The sequence below is a fragment of the Juglans regia genome, chromosome 6, assembly GCF_001411555.2.
Source record: "Juglans regia cultivar Chandler chromosome 6, Walnut 2.0, whole genome shotgun sequence".
NCBI lineage: Eukaryota > Viridiplantae > Streptophyta > Magnoliopsida > Fagales > Juglandaceae > Juglans > Juglans regia.
In genome coordinates, this window is record NC_049906.1 from 37,922,515 (window position 1) to 37,942,644 (window position 20,130).

At 34.8% G+C, this 20,130-nt stretch overlaps 1 protein-coding gene across 1 annotated transcript; it reads right to left on the reverse strand.

Moving 5' to 3' along the window:
• Positions 1–761: 761 nt before the first annotated feature.
• Positions 762–18,335, reverse strand: LOC109005572 (protein ENHANCED DISEASE RESISTANCE 2-like). Its single transcript, XM_035690943.1, has 22 exons — positions 17,980–18,335; positions 16,855–16,929; positions 16,550–16,603; positions 15,621–15,686; positions 15,193–15,251; positions 14,699–14,775; positions 14,068–14,193; positions 12,485–12,519; positions 11,423–11,523; positions 11,192–11,287; positions 9,796–9,860; positions 9,206–9,277; positions 8,467–8,637; positions 5,843–6,054; positions 5,663–5,729; positions 4,955–5,130; positions 3,695–3,796; positions 3,336–3,383; positions 2,833–2,976; positions 2,634–2,729; positions 1,923–2,024; positions 762–1,015 (listed from the first exon to the last, which is right to left on the reverse strand). Exons 1-22 carry the CDS (start codon positions 18,211–18,213, stop codon positions 923–925), a joined length of 2,271 nt encoding a protein of 756 aa, XP_035546836.1. The 5' UTR covers positions 18,214–18,335; the 3' UTR covers positions 762–922.
• Between the last annotated feature and the right edge of the window lie 1,795 nt (positions 18,336–20,130).

Below are 20,130 nucleotides of genomic sequence, written 5' to 3' on the forward strand. Positions count from 1 at the left end.
AACTCTTTAGCATTTATCACTTAGTTAAATGTAGTATCAAAATTACCCGTGACTTAAAAATGTTCGACTAATCAAAATAAATAAATGTTCGACACATAAGAAGAGGGTGTTAAGGGGGGACTCAAGGGAGGAGGCATTGAATTGATGGACAAAAGTTGGCTTATGCAACACACTAGTCCCCTGATTGTTGTTTGGATAGTAAGAAAATGGTAAAGGAGATTAAGGAAATGTAATGAAAATATAATCAATTTTCAGGATAATCCAACCTCCACAAGAAAGAGAGATGAGAAACGGAACCTTGTGTAAAATTTCTCATTGATGTATTACCAGGCTCATTAACAGTATTTAAACAGTGAAGAAACGGAGCTAGCAGTAGACTAATGGGCTAACTAACCAGATACTAAACAACGGGCCTAGAACAACTCTAATTAAAGCCCACCAACTAGGACTCCATCGTACACAAGAAGCTCTTTTGTATTTTAGACGTATGACATTTATAAAAGAAAAATGATAGTTACAGTTTTAAGTGTGCAAACATGCATAATCACTTTAAAAAAAGTGAATATATACGTAACCCATATAAAAAATTAATTAATTTTTTAATAATAAATCTCACTCTTTTTCAAGGCGACTACACGACATTTGCGCTCTCCAACACTGCATGTAGCATTACTCCATACATATACTTGTCAGTCATTGGGAGAGATTATGATTTTTTATTTATTTGTAGTGTCAAGGGGATTATTAATATATCATGGAAGTATGGAAATCTTTCTGTTCATATATAACTTATTTTTAAATGTCAAACTTTCTTTTGTGAAGGGTACATTTTACATATACTTGAAAACATTGGAAAAAAAAAAAAGGATCCCAATCAATGTAACGGCATTAGATAATCAAAGAATGTTGATACAAGAGTATGTCAAGCCTCCAAATGTACAGCAGAGTCAGGCCTCAGCTTATTTAGTCGAACAGTACCAAGAATGTACTCAGGTAACTCTGCCTCTTCCTTTGCCTGCAAACAAACAGCTTTCAATATCCACCCCAGTTGTGTAAGATATGCATGTAGGCATTGTTCACAGTGAAGAAATCTAGCTTTGGTGCATCAATCATTATGTCAACTGATAAAGAGCTCTATCAATAATTTTAATTGTGCACTACGTGGGTCTTGAACCACAACCTCACCCTCCTCCATCATGTTCTTAAACATCCAAGATTTTAAAAATGATTTGCCTAGCTTCCATTGCCAACATATGTGACAGCTGAATTGATGAATGTGTTAAAAAGATCGGGAATAATGATTGTTGACTAGATCTACTTTCAATCAGTCACCTGAATCACAAGCAGCCACATCTTAAAGGCACAAACATTTAGCCTGGTTTGGATAGAGAGATGTTTCCATCTCATCTCAATATCCAAACACTACAAACACAAACATTTTTCAATTTCAAATGTTCAACTTTTTTATCTAATCATTACTCAATTATTACAACCTTCCAAACAAAACACAAAAAATAATTCAGTTTTTTCAAATTCCAAAACAAAAAATAACATTAAAAATATATATTCTAACAATATTTTAACTTTATAATATCTTTATTCTAACTTTTTCCCTCTCGTTTTCAAAAATCCCATAAAACATTTTAATTCAAACAATTTCTAACTCATCTCATCTGAACTCAAATATCTCACTACTATCCAAACCATCTCAACGCATCTCATTTCAACTACTTTTGTACCAGTAGAAAAGTAGCATATCACGAAAAGAAAATTTTCTCCCAAAATATATGAAATGATAGAGGTGAAAACCTCCATTGGCATTCCAAGACGAAGAACTACTCGAAGTCCAAAACCCATTCAGAATTTCGAACACCGCAGAAGATGAGTACTTGGGAAAATAAGACCAGCAGAAAGGGACAAACCTCTATCAAAATTGCCAGGTCCACAACTATACTTGTGACATATCCAAGAACAAGGCCAATGACACTCCTTGCTACAGAGGATGAACCAATATCCACATCAATCTGCATAAAGGAGTTTTTGCAGTCATTTTACAAGGAACCGAAACAGCAACCAGCAGAACAAGACAGAAAGCAGAAGTTTGCATTCAAACAAATCAGCTAATTTTCAATAAAACTTTGGCATGGAATACACAGTGGAAGCTAATATATATGATGTTTTTAGTAAATCACTAAGAGGTGCCTGCATGTGTGTGGCAGGTTATTCGCAAAATAAAATTTGGAAGAGGTTACACTTGTTATAGATGTTAGAGAGGGGAAAATGACAATCCTCAAAGCACGCCTACCACCAAACCCAAGCAAGAAATAAGATATGACCAAACCCCAAGTACCCATGCATAGCAACACATTCAAATATATGAGGATCTCTCAGATCATGACTTAAAAATCCACCACCAATACTGGAACGCTCACTTCAAAAAGCATCAAAGAAAACCCAGAGAAAGAGATCACAGGGAGTGAAGGAGGTTTACTGGAAATAGAAAAGAAAGAGTGTAGAAACACATGCAAGAGCACTCTATTTGCTTTTTGATCATTTTTATAATAAGTAAAATCTCAAAACTAGTTTCCATCAAGAGATTGGAAGATAATGGAAGAATACTTTTGAAGTCTTACCTCCAGAAAGTTGTCTTGTCTAAAATATTTGCAGGTTACAGCTTTCCCCAATAAGCAAGCTTTTGTTCCGACCGCACGCTTGACCATCCAATACCCCTGTAACCCTTAACAAATTATTAGCTCCTCAATGCCATCAAGGGCAAAACTGATATAAGCCACTCAGATTCTGCAGAATCTTTATTCATTGAGCATTTAATACCTCCACAATACTTGGAATTAGTTTAAATCTTGCATCCCGAAACATGTCATTTCCATCCACAAATCTAGCAAGCAATGATCTCTTTTTTATGGGTCTGTCTGCGGCATAGTAAAGGACCAAGCTATAGTTTGGTTTAGCAGGAACCTGGAACAGAGAAATAAGCAATATCGATCATTATGCTATTGCAAATTCAGTTCCATGCTACTTCCTCTTCCATTTTATGCTACATTCAGGCTCATCTTTGCACCAGAACAACACCCAAAATATTTCAGGAAATCCCTCAAATTAGTTCAAAGCATCAGAGACCCTCAAATTGGATCTTGTACAAAAAATACTTTATTGTGAGAATTATAGCAAATTAACTACAATTCTCTTTCATAGAACTGGAAAGAATACAAAAATCTCCTTAGTTATTAGTATTAAATTGGTATTATATTTTTTTATTCAAAAATTGGTATTATATTTCAAAGGAGAATAAGAGACTGGAAGGAATTCATACATACCTGGAGATTAATGACAAGGATGAATGGAATCTTTTTTCCGACTTCAGACTAGAACAAAGAACGGAGAAGGGAACAATTAGACACAAGACACTTTTCAGATCAATAGCCAAGAATAAGAAGCTCAAATATTACAAAATCCTCAATCCTCAATTGCCAGACATTGCTACTATAACCTTGATGACCACAATTTTTCTTAATCATGTCACCTCAACATAAAAAATAAGAAATTTTATGGATATAAACATATCAGAGAATGTTGAGAAAATAGTTGTTTTTGCGAAAAAATTAGGGCTCACTCCATATATAGTTATGGATGCTTTAAAAGATAGACAAAAAGTACGTGAGAACTGTATTTCTACCTGAACAAGACACTTGGGATGCAGTGCAATGTTATCTATGCGTTCATCAACTTTGAACCAATCAACGGCTATGAGCTTGAGAAGAGGGTCTCCTCCCATTACCTGAAAAGAGTCCATATATTCAATTTAGCTACAATTGAAGAACTCGTACATAGCTTCAGCATGAAGATAGAATGAGTCACACATCATTCTTCCCAGAATTAAAGTAAACCGCTTGTGTATGCTTTCCCAGAAGCAATGCATATGACTATTTACCACAATATTTGTAATGGTTTACAAAGAAACAAACTAACTATGATATTTAATACTTAATCCAGGCTTTATTAATGATCAAAAGAGGTGTTTCCCCAGTACACAGGGTGTATATATCAGATACACCTAACTAGAAACAGAAGAAAAGGCAAAAAATTCCTGGATACATTAAGATACTAAAACTTAATGATCAATAAACAGAACATGAATTAAAACAAATAATCATCGAAAAAGAATAACCCATGTTTTAAGAGTTCTGTAACAGCTAGAATGTAAGAATGAGACAAACTTTCTGTGACTATTAAATATCAGAGCACATGAAATTGTTTATACGTTCTTTTGTTTATTAAGAATGATTTAAAGTCCAACATCTATAAGATGCATGATTATGTTTCAGACCCCTAACAACCTAGCACCTTGAACCTTAATGCTATTCAGTGCAGCAGATATCAAAATCTGTTAGCCACTCCTGGACTGGAAAAATAGATAAATATGCCATACCATGACAATTCAGCAACTAGCTCATTCCTTTAGGTCACATACCACACTTCATATGCACCACTTTCTTTACACATCCAGATCATGCATTCTTATTATGGCCACCAGACTAATTCCAAGTCTGGTAGTCATGATAAGTGTTTGACCACTGAGATGGAGTTTCATGATACACCACCTAAAACCTGAGAATTTTAGCTGATGGTACTATAAATAATGGCTTACCATGGAATGATCTATGACACATCAGTCAGCATTGCAGCCAGATGGTCTCAATCTATATAGATAAAACCATTCAGGAAGTTCTAGTTTGAAAGAGCAAAACCTACTCCTCTGATACAGAGCTATAACAACAACAAATGGGTAGAGGCTAGGTAAGCAGATTTACAAGGAGAACAGCAATATGTCAATGCCATTTATATTTATATCGTCACGTGCCATACCAAAAACAGAATACGAGAAGATAAACGGATTACTATGGGGCCAAAAAAGTATAGATGACTCCAAACTTACCTTCGAATTATCTTTCAGATAAGTCTTTCCTCTGATCATAAATCCCATACCACTTGGAGAAGTCCAACAGTTTGCGTCTGTGTCATCCTTTCCTCTGTGCAATGAACCTTGAAACTGGAGAGGATTGATAATGATAGGAGTTACTGTGGGGTTCAGTTCCTTATTTGCATCTGGAGCTGCATGGACAATGACCAAGTGCTTCGGTATTGAGTACTTTGCAATTGAAGGAAAGAAAAGACAGATTACAGTTTTCAGTTTTTCAGCTATACGCACTAATACAGACAGAAGTAATACATTACTTTTCTTCTTTAAAAGAATAAGTTCCTGAAGTATGAGTCATCAGAGGATCTTATTATGCTCAATGATACAAAATATAGATTCATATATAAGGCAAACAAACAAGGAGCATCATACCATAATTCATTGGCATATAACTATAATCTCCTTCAGATAAACTAGGACACTAAGACACTAATCTCCTCTTATTATAAAGGAAAGAGTTACCATTAGAAAAATATTCCAGGTAGGCCAACCTTGTCTTGGACTACCTCATTTTGAGATAGAACTCAATTGGAGATTGACTGTCATGCGAGAACAATAGAGAAAATTCTAAAATGGATATACTCCATAGTAAACGTAGGCAACAATAATATAGAGTAGCTAACTGATTAATGTTTCTCTTGAATTAAAACTACTTAAACGGTGGACCTGAAGTTCGGTGCAAAGCTAAGCTTGTGATTGCCCATGAAACATTCTTCAGCTTCACTTTCATTTCCTGACAAATTTGAGAGACAGATACTGTAACGTTATAACTGATAGTATCTATAAATGCACAAGTTGCATTCAATCAGACCCTATTTTGTATGTAAAAGAGGCAGAAACTGAAACCTTCTTTTCATGTTCACCATTACTGCTCTCTTCATCTTCTGATGATGAAGAGTCATCAGCAATTGCATCATAAAACTCATCCTGCATTTCTGCATCCTCATATTCATCATATTCACCAATGGACATAGAAATATCACACATTTTTGAATGGACAACTGTGGTGGCAGATTCATGTTTGAAAGCTGGGTTTGCTTCAATGTATTCCTTTATACCTGATCCATTCAGCCTTAAAACATAACTATCATTTAAAAGAAACATTTCTTTTAAGATAAGATCGATGAAATAAACATTTCATAAACAATCTGAACAAAAATCTTTGTAGGTATTGACTAATCTTGTTGGGTTTATGGATGGTTGATGCTAATATTGCTTGATAGTGATTGGTGATGGCCAATTATGGGCATTACCTGCTAGGGCTGGGCGGCGGGACACCGCCCCCCGCCACCGCACCCACCCCGTCCGGCTCCCCCACTTGGCCAGGACGGGGGCCCCTGTCTGCAAATGGGGGGTTGCAAGCAGATGCCCGCACCCTTTTGGTTGTTAGGGGATGAAAAACTTGTAATTATAAAATGACGTCATTTTGATGTTTGACTATGTATAGCTACAAAACCCTATATGTCATTCTCTCCTCTCCTCTCTTCTCTCTCTCCCTCCACTGTTCTCTCCTCTCCTCTCCTCTCCTCTCCTTCCCTCCACCGTTCTCTCCTCTCCTCCTCCTCCTCTCTCCTCTTCTTCTCCTCCACTTTTTCTTCTTGAAGCTTGTAACTGTGAGACACCCACGGGCCAAGGCATGGCTGTGGGGCTAAGGCCACAAATGGCCATGGGTTTGCAAAGACACCCACGGCCATGTCGTGGTCTTGCCGGAGCAGAAGGTTGTGTTTTTTTTAAGATGATTTTTTTCAATCTGTGTTTTGTAACTTTGTGTATTTTTTTGTTGGATGATGGATATGTGGATTTTAGAGATAGATCTGTGTGGTGAAAAATCTGGGTTGGTTTTGGATTTTGTTATTGTTTTCCAATTGTGTTTCGCCATGGGTGGGTGGTGGGCAAGATGGCGCAGACGGTCATGGGGGCCAATCCGCCCTCCGGCATCCAGAGGTGTGAACCCACCCATGGGGGAGGTGCCAGTAGGGCTATAAATAATTCGGTCCAGACCGGAAAAACCAACCGGACCGAAAATTTCGATCCGAACCGAATTCTGGACAGGTCGGTCTCGATCCCAAAATATGTGGACCGATGAAATTCAGTCCGGTCCTGGGGTCTACAAATTTTGAATTGGACCAAACCGAACTGGACCGAACCCATATATGTATATTTTTAAAATATTTTTAATAATTTAATACATTATTTTTATATAGTAATTATATAAGTTAATAATATAATTTTCATCTAATTTATTATCATTGACCATCAATTAATAATAAATCATAAATCATGTGAAAATTTATGTCATTATATGTAAATAGTTAATACATTCTTACATGTCTACTATTTACACTTAATTAAAGTAATTAGATATTTTTTTTTTAATACCTAAGTTGTAAACAAGCATGAATAATCTATGTACAATGAAATTATTTGATATTTGATATTCATTAACCATGTATAAAATGTATGACATTATTAATAATTATGCATACTAAAGAGTATAAGTCTAAGTTAGTAAGTAGTAACTATCAACATCATAAATATAATTATAGAAAAATATTTTTTTAATAAGTTAGTTACATAATCTACATTAATAATTCACTTAATTTTAATTTAACAATTTAAATAATTTTTTTTATTAAATTATTTGAAAAAAAAAAAGAAGAAAAAAATAATTGGCCCAAACCGAACAGACTGAAAATTCGGTCCATCACCCCCCTGCTACACAAAATCCACAAACTTGTTATATGTGCCAGATTCAAATCTGTAGGGTGAGGAATAATGGGAAAAGTCACTATGATTCAACAACAATTGACATTAGCACTTGCACTTGCTGACATCAGCAAAAAAAATACTCCAGCTTAGATCGGCGACCAAAAGTATGTGATTAAAATTTTCTTTCATTGTTCTGTGACTTCTTCTGCATTATAATGTTCTCTAATCATTCAACTGATGTGGCAAATTTGTACATCAAGATACTTTGTGTAAATGCTTAGTCAAAGAGAAAACACCATGCAAAAGCTATGCAACACAAGAAAGTATTTGTATGAATCCTTGTTAGAAGTATTGCTATTGTACTTGGAAATGATTTAAGATCATGCCATAGAATTATTGCCTCTAGCAGTTCCATTACCCTGTTGTTTTCCAAAAACCACTTAAAAGCATTTCCAAACTCATATCAGTTGGTAAATTGGTATGTTGGTTGTTGTTAGTAAGTTGTACAAGTGACGAATGTCTTCGTTTACAAAGGTCAAGGAAGAAATTATAGAACTTTAGTCTGAGCAAACTTGAAAGTATTGAGACCAATGAAGAATCTCCACAATGTTGAAATATCCTTTACAGCTCAAAATTTTTCTAAAACTGATCATAGACCAGATTGCAGGGATCATATATGCTTAACAGTCTCGAAGCTCACCTGACTTTAAACCGTTATGACAGAAAGAAAGACAATAACAAGAAGTATACGATAAGCAAACCTGCCACTTGGCATAGTATCGCATAAGGAACACTCTTTTCAAACTTTGAGAAGTGGTTTTTCTTCCATCCGAGCCAGTGTGAAGAATGTATCTCCAACATTTGAGTTACAAGACATCTTGAAGCATTCGAATCCATGGGTGTGTTTAAACTTCTAACCTCCCAGGTAGATGCTACAATTAAAAACAAAGAAAAAAAGAAGAGAAGACTGGTTAATAAAGGATTAACTCTCTTTTTCTACTGCGATGACATTATTTTATAGTTGATACCCAATATTTACCAGCGAACAAGAAAAGAAATTCAAAATACGTAATGGAGAGGAGTTTTCTGGATAAGCCATGAACAGTGAACACGGCTTTGCCAGTAAAATAAGTTTAAAAATGATTATAATAGCAACAGAATAAGCCATATGAATGGAATAACTTCCAACTCCATGGCAGCAATCTTTACTACAAGTCTACAAGGGCATATTGTAGGAACGATTACAAAAGCAACAACCTCACCGAATCCTCCCACTAGCTGGAAGCAAAAGTTGAAAACTTTTTGCAAAAGAATCTGGCGTGTCAGATGTTTATCAAATAAATAATGCAACCCATAATTGTCTAATTGGTTCATTTAAGATTGAGGGGCAATAAACTCATATATTGAGCCTGTAAAAAGGAAAAGCATGTGATCATTGCAGTTAAAAACAATGCACAGGGATTATGAAAGTTTTTCAATGAATCAAACAAAATATCTTACGACTAATTTTTGTACGACGATAACCAGATCTTGGAGGCTTCTTCTTATGTACTGTTGGAAATTGCAAGATAGCTGCATGAACAAATGCATGTCATCTAAGTACACAAATTCCCAGCATATGCAATCAAAGTACCAAGGCAAAAAGCATGATTCCATGTACTAGAATGAAGCCAAAGGTCATATCATCTCAGGCAATACGAGTTAGGAAATTTAAATGACCTTTTACACCATATTAATAGTTTAAGCCCATTGGTTTGTGGCATCTGCCAATAAAAAGTAACCCATCCAAGGATTAATTTAGGTTCCTTGCGATGGTCCGGGACAAGGCGGTACTTGTGATATTTCGGCTTGGTCCTAAAGACCATTAAGTATGATCCGTTCTTCCTTCAAAGCCATGTGACCATCCATTCTTGTGAAAGAACATGTAAGGAATAAAGCAGCCTCAGAGTGACGGACACAATAGAAGTACAATATCAAGGCCAGTAGAATTTTTAAGTAAGCATCAGAGATGTTCCAATACCATCTGCTCCGCCATGCCCCTTATATTTTGGAATCAACCTATTGCTTTATATGGAATCTGATTAACTTACTATATGTTCCATCTTGTCCGTGAAACCATTGCCTAGAGAAGATAAAATCTCTCTTGGAATGCCACCTGCCATTCAAGATTAGCAAATGATTAAGATTCTTCTTTCAGTTATCATCATAAGTTAGCCAGCTGAACCAAAACCAGGAAAAGTAAAAAGCCTGCAGCTATCAATGACGAAAGTGCAAAACCTCTAGTAGTTTGAGGGTGCAAAGTGCAAAACCCATTTGAAGATAAATTTCCACCATTTAGTCCACAATTAGTGTCACTCTATCATATTCACATCTGGATTTATTCCTTATTTTTCCTCGACATTATGATTTCCCTTATTTTTATTTTTTCTTAATCTGGTATTCCTTCACTAATCAAAAATTTAGTTCCATAAAGCATCCACCAGCCTTGTTTACCCAGAACTACACTGACTTTCAAATCTCAGGCTGAAGACCGTGAGTTTGAGAAGTGATTGACACATTACAGGCATGGATACTAGGGTTTCTTGCTTACTCTCCAAGTAGCATTGGCTGATGACAAGGAGCGGACTACACATCATGGGAGTTAATGATTACTTGAAAAGCATGAGATTCACAGGCAATCATGTGTTTATTAGCAGTTTTGAGAATCCCTCTTTTAACAAAAGTGCAAATTTCAATCACACGACATTGTAGATGTGCCACTCCATCAATCTAACCTTCCCCAAGAATAACCTGTCCAAGTGGTAGTTTTTCTTGGCCTCTACTTTCATTACAGCATCATTTATACTCCTACATTCCACTAAACCAATATTCTGACTTGGATTAAAACCCACATCTTGTTTAGTTGACTAAAGTATAAGATCCATAGACCTTATACACCAAGAAATCTCTTCCCAACTATGTGCAGTAAGTTCATACGTAACTAATGCAAAAGGGGCAACACTCAATGCTGATCTTTGGTGTAACCCATTGCAATTGGAATGAACTTCCTAGGCTATAGAGATTTAACTTAAAGTGCTCTACAACTTTTGGACCAACAAAAAACAACAGAAAACGTTATTAGCATGCATCCAGGAAGAAGTCTATACACTTTTTTTTTTTTTATAAGTACAAGTCTATAAACTAAAATCAGCACTGGTAGGAAGGCCTGCACTCGCAATGCCTCATGCTTCTTATTCTGTTATTCATATCATAAAGCACTTCACTATAACGTAGGTCAAAGTGGAGGGATTCATTCCATTAAACCCACATAAATAAACTTCCCTTGAAACCATCCATATACACAAATGTGATATTGCAGTTAATTCAAGCAGAACAAGAAAGAGTAGAAATGGCAATTATAACAGTGCAATGCATGATTTCACAACAATCTAACTAAAACCTTGTTATTTGAGGAACATAACAGCTAGATATATCTGATGAGATTACCACGTAAGATATTTTGGATCAAATATCCCATAGACAACATCATAATGCCCATCATAAGAATCTATCAGCTCCAAATCACCTGTCAACATATCCCACCTGCAAGGATAATCACTTAAGACATTGTAGTTATATAGAACTCAAAAAGTTGTACTTGGGCATTGCCTAGTTTCATTCTATTCAATAAAGATTCTTACTTATAAAAAAAAATAACTCAAAAAGCAAGCAACATACTCATATCTATGATGTCGCTCAACATTTAGGATCACTTCAAAAACAGTATCTGCAGTTGCATCAACAACACCAACTGACTTCACAAGAACACCGTTACCACTCTACAATGAGTAATAAGTAATTGAGGCAATATATCTGGTTGATGAAAATTCTATAACTTATTCAGTCCCAAAGAAAGAAATATCAGAAAATCTTGTTCCATATCCTTACTTTTTCTAGGTTTCTCTTTAAATTTAAATGAGTTACACTACAATTCAACAGCAACTGAATTCCAATATTACAATGATATATAAAAATTTGGAGGCTAACTCAGTACTATCACAGTGAAAGCCAAAAAGAGGCTAATAGTAAAGTACAATAACAGCTACATTGAAGATGAGAATGCAAGGAGAGACTGTAAGGGTAGGTGTTACATGGGATCCCACATGGCTTGCAAATGAGAAGTCTTGCTCTTTATAATGTTCCAATGAGGCTCCAATTGCATCATTGACTAGTCTTTTTAGAGTATATGCCATGTGGCTTGGGCCTTCTATTGGGCGTTACACCCCATGATGCAGAAGCAGCAAAAGAAGTGACATATCCAAAGAGAAATAAACTAATATCTTTCAGACAGCAGCAAATGGAGATTGATTCCTAAAGAAGGAAAGAATGTTCCTCATGTGAATCAAAGGAATTTTTCCCCTTGTGTATTTGGTCATGTGGTTTGGACAAATGTCATTCACAAATTTACCCTTTGTTCATCTAATATGCTGTTATAATGCAAAAATAAACACATATAATTTTTTTGTCTGTCAACCAAACAAATGCCTTGAGCCTCTGTTTGCTTCAACTGAAAATCATTCCAGGTAACATTGTTCTTCTAATGAAATTCAAGGCTAGGGAATATGATTTTCTAATCTCTCGAATCGAAGTTAACAATCGAGAATAAATTAACAATCTAGATTTATTTAGCGCTTTTTCAAAATGTATTTCCCAGCAAGCCAGAATCGAAGTTAATTTAGCAAGATGGGAACCGACATGCTTCTTATCCCATTGAGAAAAAAATAATATAATGATAGATACCTTGGAATCAGCAACATCCTCAAAGATCCTAACACCTGAAATAAAAAAGAACAAGAAGGATGTAGAAGAGGTATTAAAGACACAAAATAACTTTTCAACAGCATAATTATTCACCAAATGATGTATCTAAACAGTAGTATATTCCAGAATACGATTGATTACTTCTTCAAACTGACCCAGCAACCAGCCCGTACATATAACTTTTTTTTTTTTATAAATAAAAATTTTATTGAGACAAGTAACAAGGCAAAGCTAAGTAGGAAGTATACAAAAACTGAACCTATTACATGTCAGGAACTAGAAAAAGAAGCAAGAAAATCATGGACACTAGTTCCATTAAATAAAATGGCCAAAGCCCACTGAAATAAGGAATTAAAGAAAAAACATCTAAGTTAATCCACAGAGTGCTCCTTATCTTCAAAGCATCGACCATTCCTCTCTACCCAAAGTCCCAAATACACCACATAAGGCATAAAGGTATCATATTCCAAACAGCAGCAATTTGCACATTACCCCTTAATCCTCTCCAACAAGCAAAAAGGTCCACCACCCTCCAAGGCATCCCCCAAGCCATACCACACCTTTTGAACACTCCATTCCACAACATCCTGGTCACATCCCAGTGTAATAATAACTTTCCCTGCTCTTACAGCCTATACATAACGTCTTCGACTCTAATCAAACATTGTGTGGTACGTGCATATCCACATGTATTGAGTGCGTGCATGGTTAAACTCATCCGGGCATTAACCCTATCTTTTTCAACATACTATCCCAAGACACTATTTAGGATACGTTTGTATTCACAGCTCATCTCAACTCATCTCACTACTATTCATTACTATTCAGCAACTTTAACTCACAAATCTCACTACTATTCACAACTCATCTCATTACTATTCACAATCTATCTCAACTCATCTCAAGTCATCTTCGAATCCAAATGTCTCCTTAAACTTCCACATTGCTTTCTCTTCTATTTTGCAAACAATGATATTAGCATGATCCATAGAAGAAAGTCATGTGAAAAAAATTCTTCTCATCGGCCACTATTCACTACCCCCACACCCCACACGATATGAAAAAAAAAAAACCTATAGGTGTGGGGTGTGAGGTAGTGAATAGTGACCGATGCATAAAATTTCTCTTTGAAAGTCTTAATAAATATACTTTTACCATATATAACTGAGGAAGTAATGAATTTTACCCAAAACGCATAGAAGGTCACATTACACAAATTGAGCCTTACACCCATTCTAGCCTCTGATCATGATGACAGCTCAGACACATCCAAGTGACACTTGCCATTTTGACAATGCCATACAAGAATTTGCACTACAAGAGTACTTGAATTGTGGACCTCTGGCTTTTTCATTAACACAGAGCCAACAGACCACGGGAAGGATGGTGAAACGTGATAATCATTAGTATTAGGCTAACCAACAGGATGAATAGTTCTGGTTGAAGACAAAAATGAAGTCTTAATAAAAGACCGACCAGGAAAGGAAGGAAGAAAGGTTAACAGAGGAGAATAATGCCAGAAAACGTTTTCTAGTGTATTCTATTAGGCTGAGAGGAATCACCATTAATTGTCCGCACACATTTCCACTCATGTGCCTCAACTACATCTCCACTGTCCCTTTCACTGTACCGATCTGGCCTAACACTAGATCCCAAATCAGAAGATTGGCGTAAAAGTGTCTCTGGACCTGCAAGTAACAGAGATAGAGATATTATGTATTAATATTGGTAGATAACAGATTTCAACTCCTGCAATACGGAATAATGATATATACAATATGTGTTGTAAAATACCATTCACTAACTAAATAAATCATAGAATTAGTAGTATGATAGAAACCCACACAGAAAAAGTTACAATTATTGCAAGGAAACTGGGTAACAATGCAACAAATGAGCTTAAGGAGATCAATGCGCCCACTCATTTGATACAGAGAAACTGTTGATAGAATAAAATAACATAAAATGAAGTCTGGAATAAAATCTCTAATAGTATATTTGCCACATCATGCAAGTAATTTTTTAATAAGCACAAAATCTTGGAAATATAAGTTCAAAACAGTTGTCTTTTCACTCGAATTGAAATTCCCTTTCTGTGCCAAATAAAGAGGCAGCAGTAAAGTCTTCAGTATGACATATCATATGCCTATATTGAAAACATAAAGAAAGCAAGCCATGCACATGAAAAGTCACCTTGCCCAATTCTTATAAGGTTTCTCAAGCCATGTGCATACCGCCTCACTCTATGGCGATGCCCTTCCAGATTGATCCTTCCATAGTTTAAAGAAGTTGAGGCATTAGAGAATAATAAATGAGAGAAAATTTCGGACAATAGACAATTCAAGAACCTGTAACATATGCATGCATTGAGAACACATAAAGGGAGGAGGATTCCACCACCATACGGAACAACAATAAAATATTGACAAAAGAGCAAAATCAAGCCCAACCTCTATCCTAGCCTATTTCACCATTAGCTTCTGTTAGGATTGTAACATATGATTCATTCATAAAGAAACAATGATCTCAGCTTGTTTTGCATTTTAACAGAACAATGTGGCAGGGGGAATTAGCTAGCAGTTCCCTCTCATTCATCAATTATGATTCAAACCCTTTCTGGAAATCCATTTAACACAGCTAAAGTACTTAGTTAAACTGTATCATCAATTGATTAAAAATAAGCATACTCGGTCTCCATGTTCAGTTTGTTTCTGGCACTACCTCGTCTTGAAAGCTCGTACTCAGCCTGTCAGAAGCAAAGGTTCGGAAAGATGAATATAAGAAAAAACGAGTCAATATCATTTACATTTTGAGAAATGAGTCATCCACAAAGGGATCTCACAAAAGTAAATTCAAAAATTGATGTGGCGGGACGTGATACGTCAGAGTTTAAAGTTCTTTTTATTGTAAAGTAGATATAATGTACCAAATAAGACACGTTAGTTTGCAAGTTTACTTTTGTAAGATCCCTTTATGGATCTGGCACTCCTCTTACATTTTATATACTTTATAAAATAGTTATGCTTTTATGTCACAAGGAACACCAAAATGTATAGATTTCTCGCTGGGAAAAAAAGGAAAAGAAAACAGCAACAACCACCTTCTAGTTTTGTACCTGTTGCTTGGCATGGTCAAATGCATCCATCCACTTTCGGGTTTCCCCAGCTGTAGCACAAGCAATCTTGAAGGAAAAAGAAATCCAATTAATTGCTAGTCATTTCCACATAAAAGAAAGAGGGATCCAATTATTTTTTATTGATGAGCTTACTACTTTGTCTTTATTTTTATGAACTTTTCGTTCTTGATTGCTTCTATTTGAGTTGGGTGGGACACAATTGTGAAAATAACCGGTTTGGGATCCATCTAGGAAAGGGGTGTTTTGCTGTGAAGTCTTTCTACAATGCTTTATGTGCTCATGATAGGTCCTCTTCCCTTGGAAGCTTATTTAGAGGAATAGGACTTGCTAGAATAAATTTCTTCCCTTGGACAACAGCTTTGGGGGAGATTCTTACACAAGATAACGAGAGGAAGTAGAGCATTGTATCAGGTGATCAATCCGTGCTACATGTGTCAGAAGAATGGAAAGACAGTGGATCACCTTCCACTCAGTTGCAAGACCGCTAGTGTTTTATGGAACATGGCTTTTGGCCTAATTGGATTAGAATTAGTAATGTCATTCATAGCAGTGGATCTCCTGGTTTGTTGGGAAGGGCAATTTGGTAACATCTGTGTGCACCGATGTGGAGGATGACATCTGTTTATTGTGGTGTATTTGGAGGAAAATAAATTACATAGTTTTGAAAATTGCAAAAATCGGTAAGTCATTTTATTCTCAATACCATGTATCATTGGATGCTGATCCACAATAGTGTAGCTTGTTATATTTCTACCTTTCACGAATTTATAGAACGTTTTCCAGTTAGCTAGATCTCTTGTAAAATTCTTGTATATGGGGTTTACAACTCTTTCATATTAATCAAATTCACTTATTCCTAAAAAGGCGATAGTTTTTCAAAACCAAATAAAATGAAACTACAAACTTACTTCTCCCTTTTTTGTCTCATCCAATCGGTTGTAAAACCTTAGAACATAAACATCCTACAAAAATGAACGACATTAGCAGAAAAAACTTGCTTCCTTTATCTTCTTAAGATGGTAAGAAAAAAAAAAATCATTAATCTGGAAGCTGTTACAGTTCAAGAAAACTGAAAGAAAAGAAAATAATATTTTTTTATTGGCACCAGGTGTCCAAGAACAAAGAAAAGAAAATAATATAATTAGTGTCAAATAAAATAACGACTCATATTTACTAACAACAGAGATGACATATAAATATGGTAGAGCATTACTCCACGGTTGACCGTCCGACGCCCTATTTCCTCCACCATAAGTGTGGGCCCTACGACACCCTTCCTAATGGGTTGCTGCACCAAGAAAATGTTGGACAAACAGTTCAAGTATCAATACAAAAGAAAAAGTTGAAAAAGCATACATTACGTTTTTTAGCAGGAAAAATAATCATATCATAATTATGTTTGTTAAAAGTATTTAGTAAATATCTCTTTTTCTTATTTATTTTGGTTAATTACTTTTTGCTTCTAATCTCTAGTGATATCGAAACAATCATTTTCCTTTCTCTTGGTTCTGCTGGATTGGATTTAGACATTAAGTTAAACTTGTATAACCGGAAAATTCAGCATCGACACTACGAATGCTGCTATTCCAATCTCAAAGAAATCAACGCGTCACCACAGAATGCAGATTCCTTAGCTTGATAATATCATTAGCATTTTCTTCCTTTTCTTATTGCTAAAAACTAGTTCTGCACTAATATACAGTAATTCAAATTTGGCTAAACTAATTAGGACTTCTACAGACTTGAAGTTTAGCTGATATCGAGCATCTTTCTGTTCAGCCTTTCTAGCTCATCTTCAGTCAACATCTCTTCTTTTAGACTACAAGTATTCAATTGTGTCAGATATATGCAAAACCCTAAAAAAAAAAAGATCAGAAAGAAGAGAGAAGAAAAATTTAGCATCAAGTCTTAACACAATTTGTAACATAAGCCCTCATTGATAATCACACTAACAGTTCCTTCTTCTATATTTTTTGCTTACGAGATTTCGGAAGTTCATTGAACACCAGACTAAGCCCCAGACACACAGTCTCCCGTCCCACACATCCCATATAAAGTATTAGATGAATTTCTGGGGTGACTGGAAAACGTATAAATCCTATTTAAAATTCAATACAAATTCGCTCATGCCATATTCATCACAATCCTTCAACAATTCAATTCCCATGCACTCGAGTTTTCTATGCCAATCTTATTACTTAAAAAAGACAGAAAAAGGCAAAAAAACCCGAAGAGTCGCATTTGATCCGTTATTATTAAATTTGAATAAAAGCCAAAACTTTAAAAAGGCCGAAAGAAAAGGAGAAGGGAAATGGAAAGGGTGAGTGTGTTATCTTACAATGCCAGGGCTCTCATGGGGATCGCGCTTGTACATCTCGACATACTTTCCCCGGATGAAGAGGAAGCGGAGGTGGCAGTACTCGCGCCCGATCGAATTCACTCCCAGATGGTAAACACACCCGAAGTACTCAAATGATCCTCTCTCTTCAGATGCAGCTCCGGAGCTGGAGCCACTTGACCCGTCCTTCTCGGACCGCTCACTCCCGGACTTCCCCAAAGACGTCGTCTCCATAGACAGAAAGCGGCGTCGTCTCGTCCTCGGAGGATCTCTGAGGCGGAAGGAAATGGAACCGAAGGCTGAAAGAGAATGAGCAGAGAAGAGCCGGAGATGCAGATCGTTGAGACAGCGTTGCGCTTTACCTGTTAATGCCGTATTTATTCCAATTTTGTGGTCACGTACATAAAAATGATAAAAAGTAAAGTTAAATAAAATATTATTTATTATTATTATTATTATTTAAAAATTTAAAAATATTAAATTATTTATTATATTTTATATATAAATTGAAAAAAATATATTAATAAAATAAAATAAGATAAAATATTTTCAATTACCAAACGAGACTTAAAAAATAATATTAGAAACAAATTTAAATAGATAAACTTTATATAATTTTTTTATAAAAAAGTAGATTCTATTAAAAATAAATAAATATTTGACGTTTCATGGAAACTCCCATCTCCCCTTGCATTAATTTTTTTTTAAATAGATGGTGTGATTTGTTTCTAGAATAAGTTAGTTTTAAGTTTTAATTTTAAAGTATAACCTAATGTTTTGCATTTTAATTTTAAAAACTTATCAAATCATAAAAAATAAAAAAAATAAAAACCATAAAAATTAATTGGAAATCGTTAGAAACGAATCCCGCGAACTAACGTGTCATTGGCTGTACTCGTTGACACAATCTTAACTTCCAAAATAAAGTTGAAATCTCCTAAAAATAAAAATAAAAACATTCCAAGACATGGTGGCAAGGCGTGTCGGGCGACGATGTCGGCTAGCCGAATGGAACAATTTTATTTGTTAGAACAAAGTTGAAAATAGAAAGTTTGAAACTGCTAAGATTATATAATGTCGTTTGTGTCCCTATTTATTCATATGTCAATAAATAATTTTATAAAAATATTTTCTTTTAAACATTAGAGAAATTATATATAGTGATTAGAATTAAGGCCTTTTTATTTATGAATATATGAAAATGAAAAAAAATTATATTTTCAAAGTATTTAATGATATAATTTGTTTTAAAAGATAAATTTTAAATTTAATGTTATTATTTAAAATATATTAATTATTTGTATAATATATTAATTTGAAAATAAAATAATTAAAAAAAAAACAAAATTGAGAAATACGTGTTGCTCCCGTGGGTACCGAGCGGTCGGTCAGTTGCAACGTCCGATGGGCGATTTCAAACTTCCAGTTGTAACGACACAGATGTGACGGTACAGCCAAATTTAATATACCTAATCTGCATGTCGGCAAATTTGTCTTTTTTTTTTTTTTTTGTTAATTTATATTTGATTGAAACGACTTGCAAGTATATGACTCGATAAATCGATTTGGAGTATGTTAGGAATTCTTTGCAGTTTTATAATTTATATCTTATACACTTCAAAATTTTCAAGGCAATATGTACATCTTAATTAATGTGATTGATTTTTATCTCATTAGAAGTTTATTATTCATCATCTCACATATCATACTTATTTTTATTTATTTTTTAATTATTTTATTTTATGCTTTTTAAATTAATTGAAAATTTATACTCACCGTCTATATACCAAATATTTATAGTAAAGAAAAAAAATAAAAAATTATATATGATGTAAAGATGATGAGTAAATTTTTTTTAAATAATATTAATAAAAATAAAAAAAATCTTTAATTTAATCAAAGAGAAGACAATGTTGTGTCATTAATTTGTTTAGGTTTAGGTTACCATATAAATCAAAACGAAATTAGGACCTTATAAAATGCAATATTTGCATGGGTTCACTACTGATTTCTTCTATTCATCAAAACCTAACCATTTTTGTTGTTGATTTTACAAAGCCACCACATAAATGGAATAATTAATGTTTCTAGAGTTTTGATCAAACTCTAATATCTATAGAGGGATTGAAAAAAGATAATTAATATGGGTGA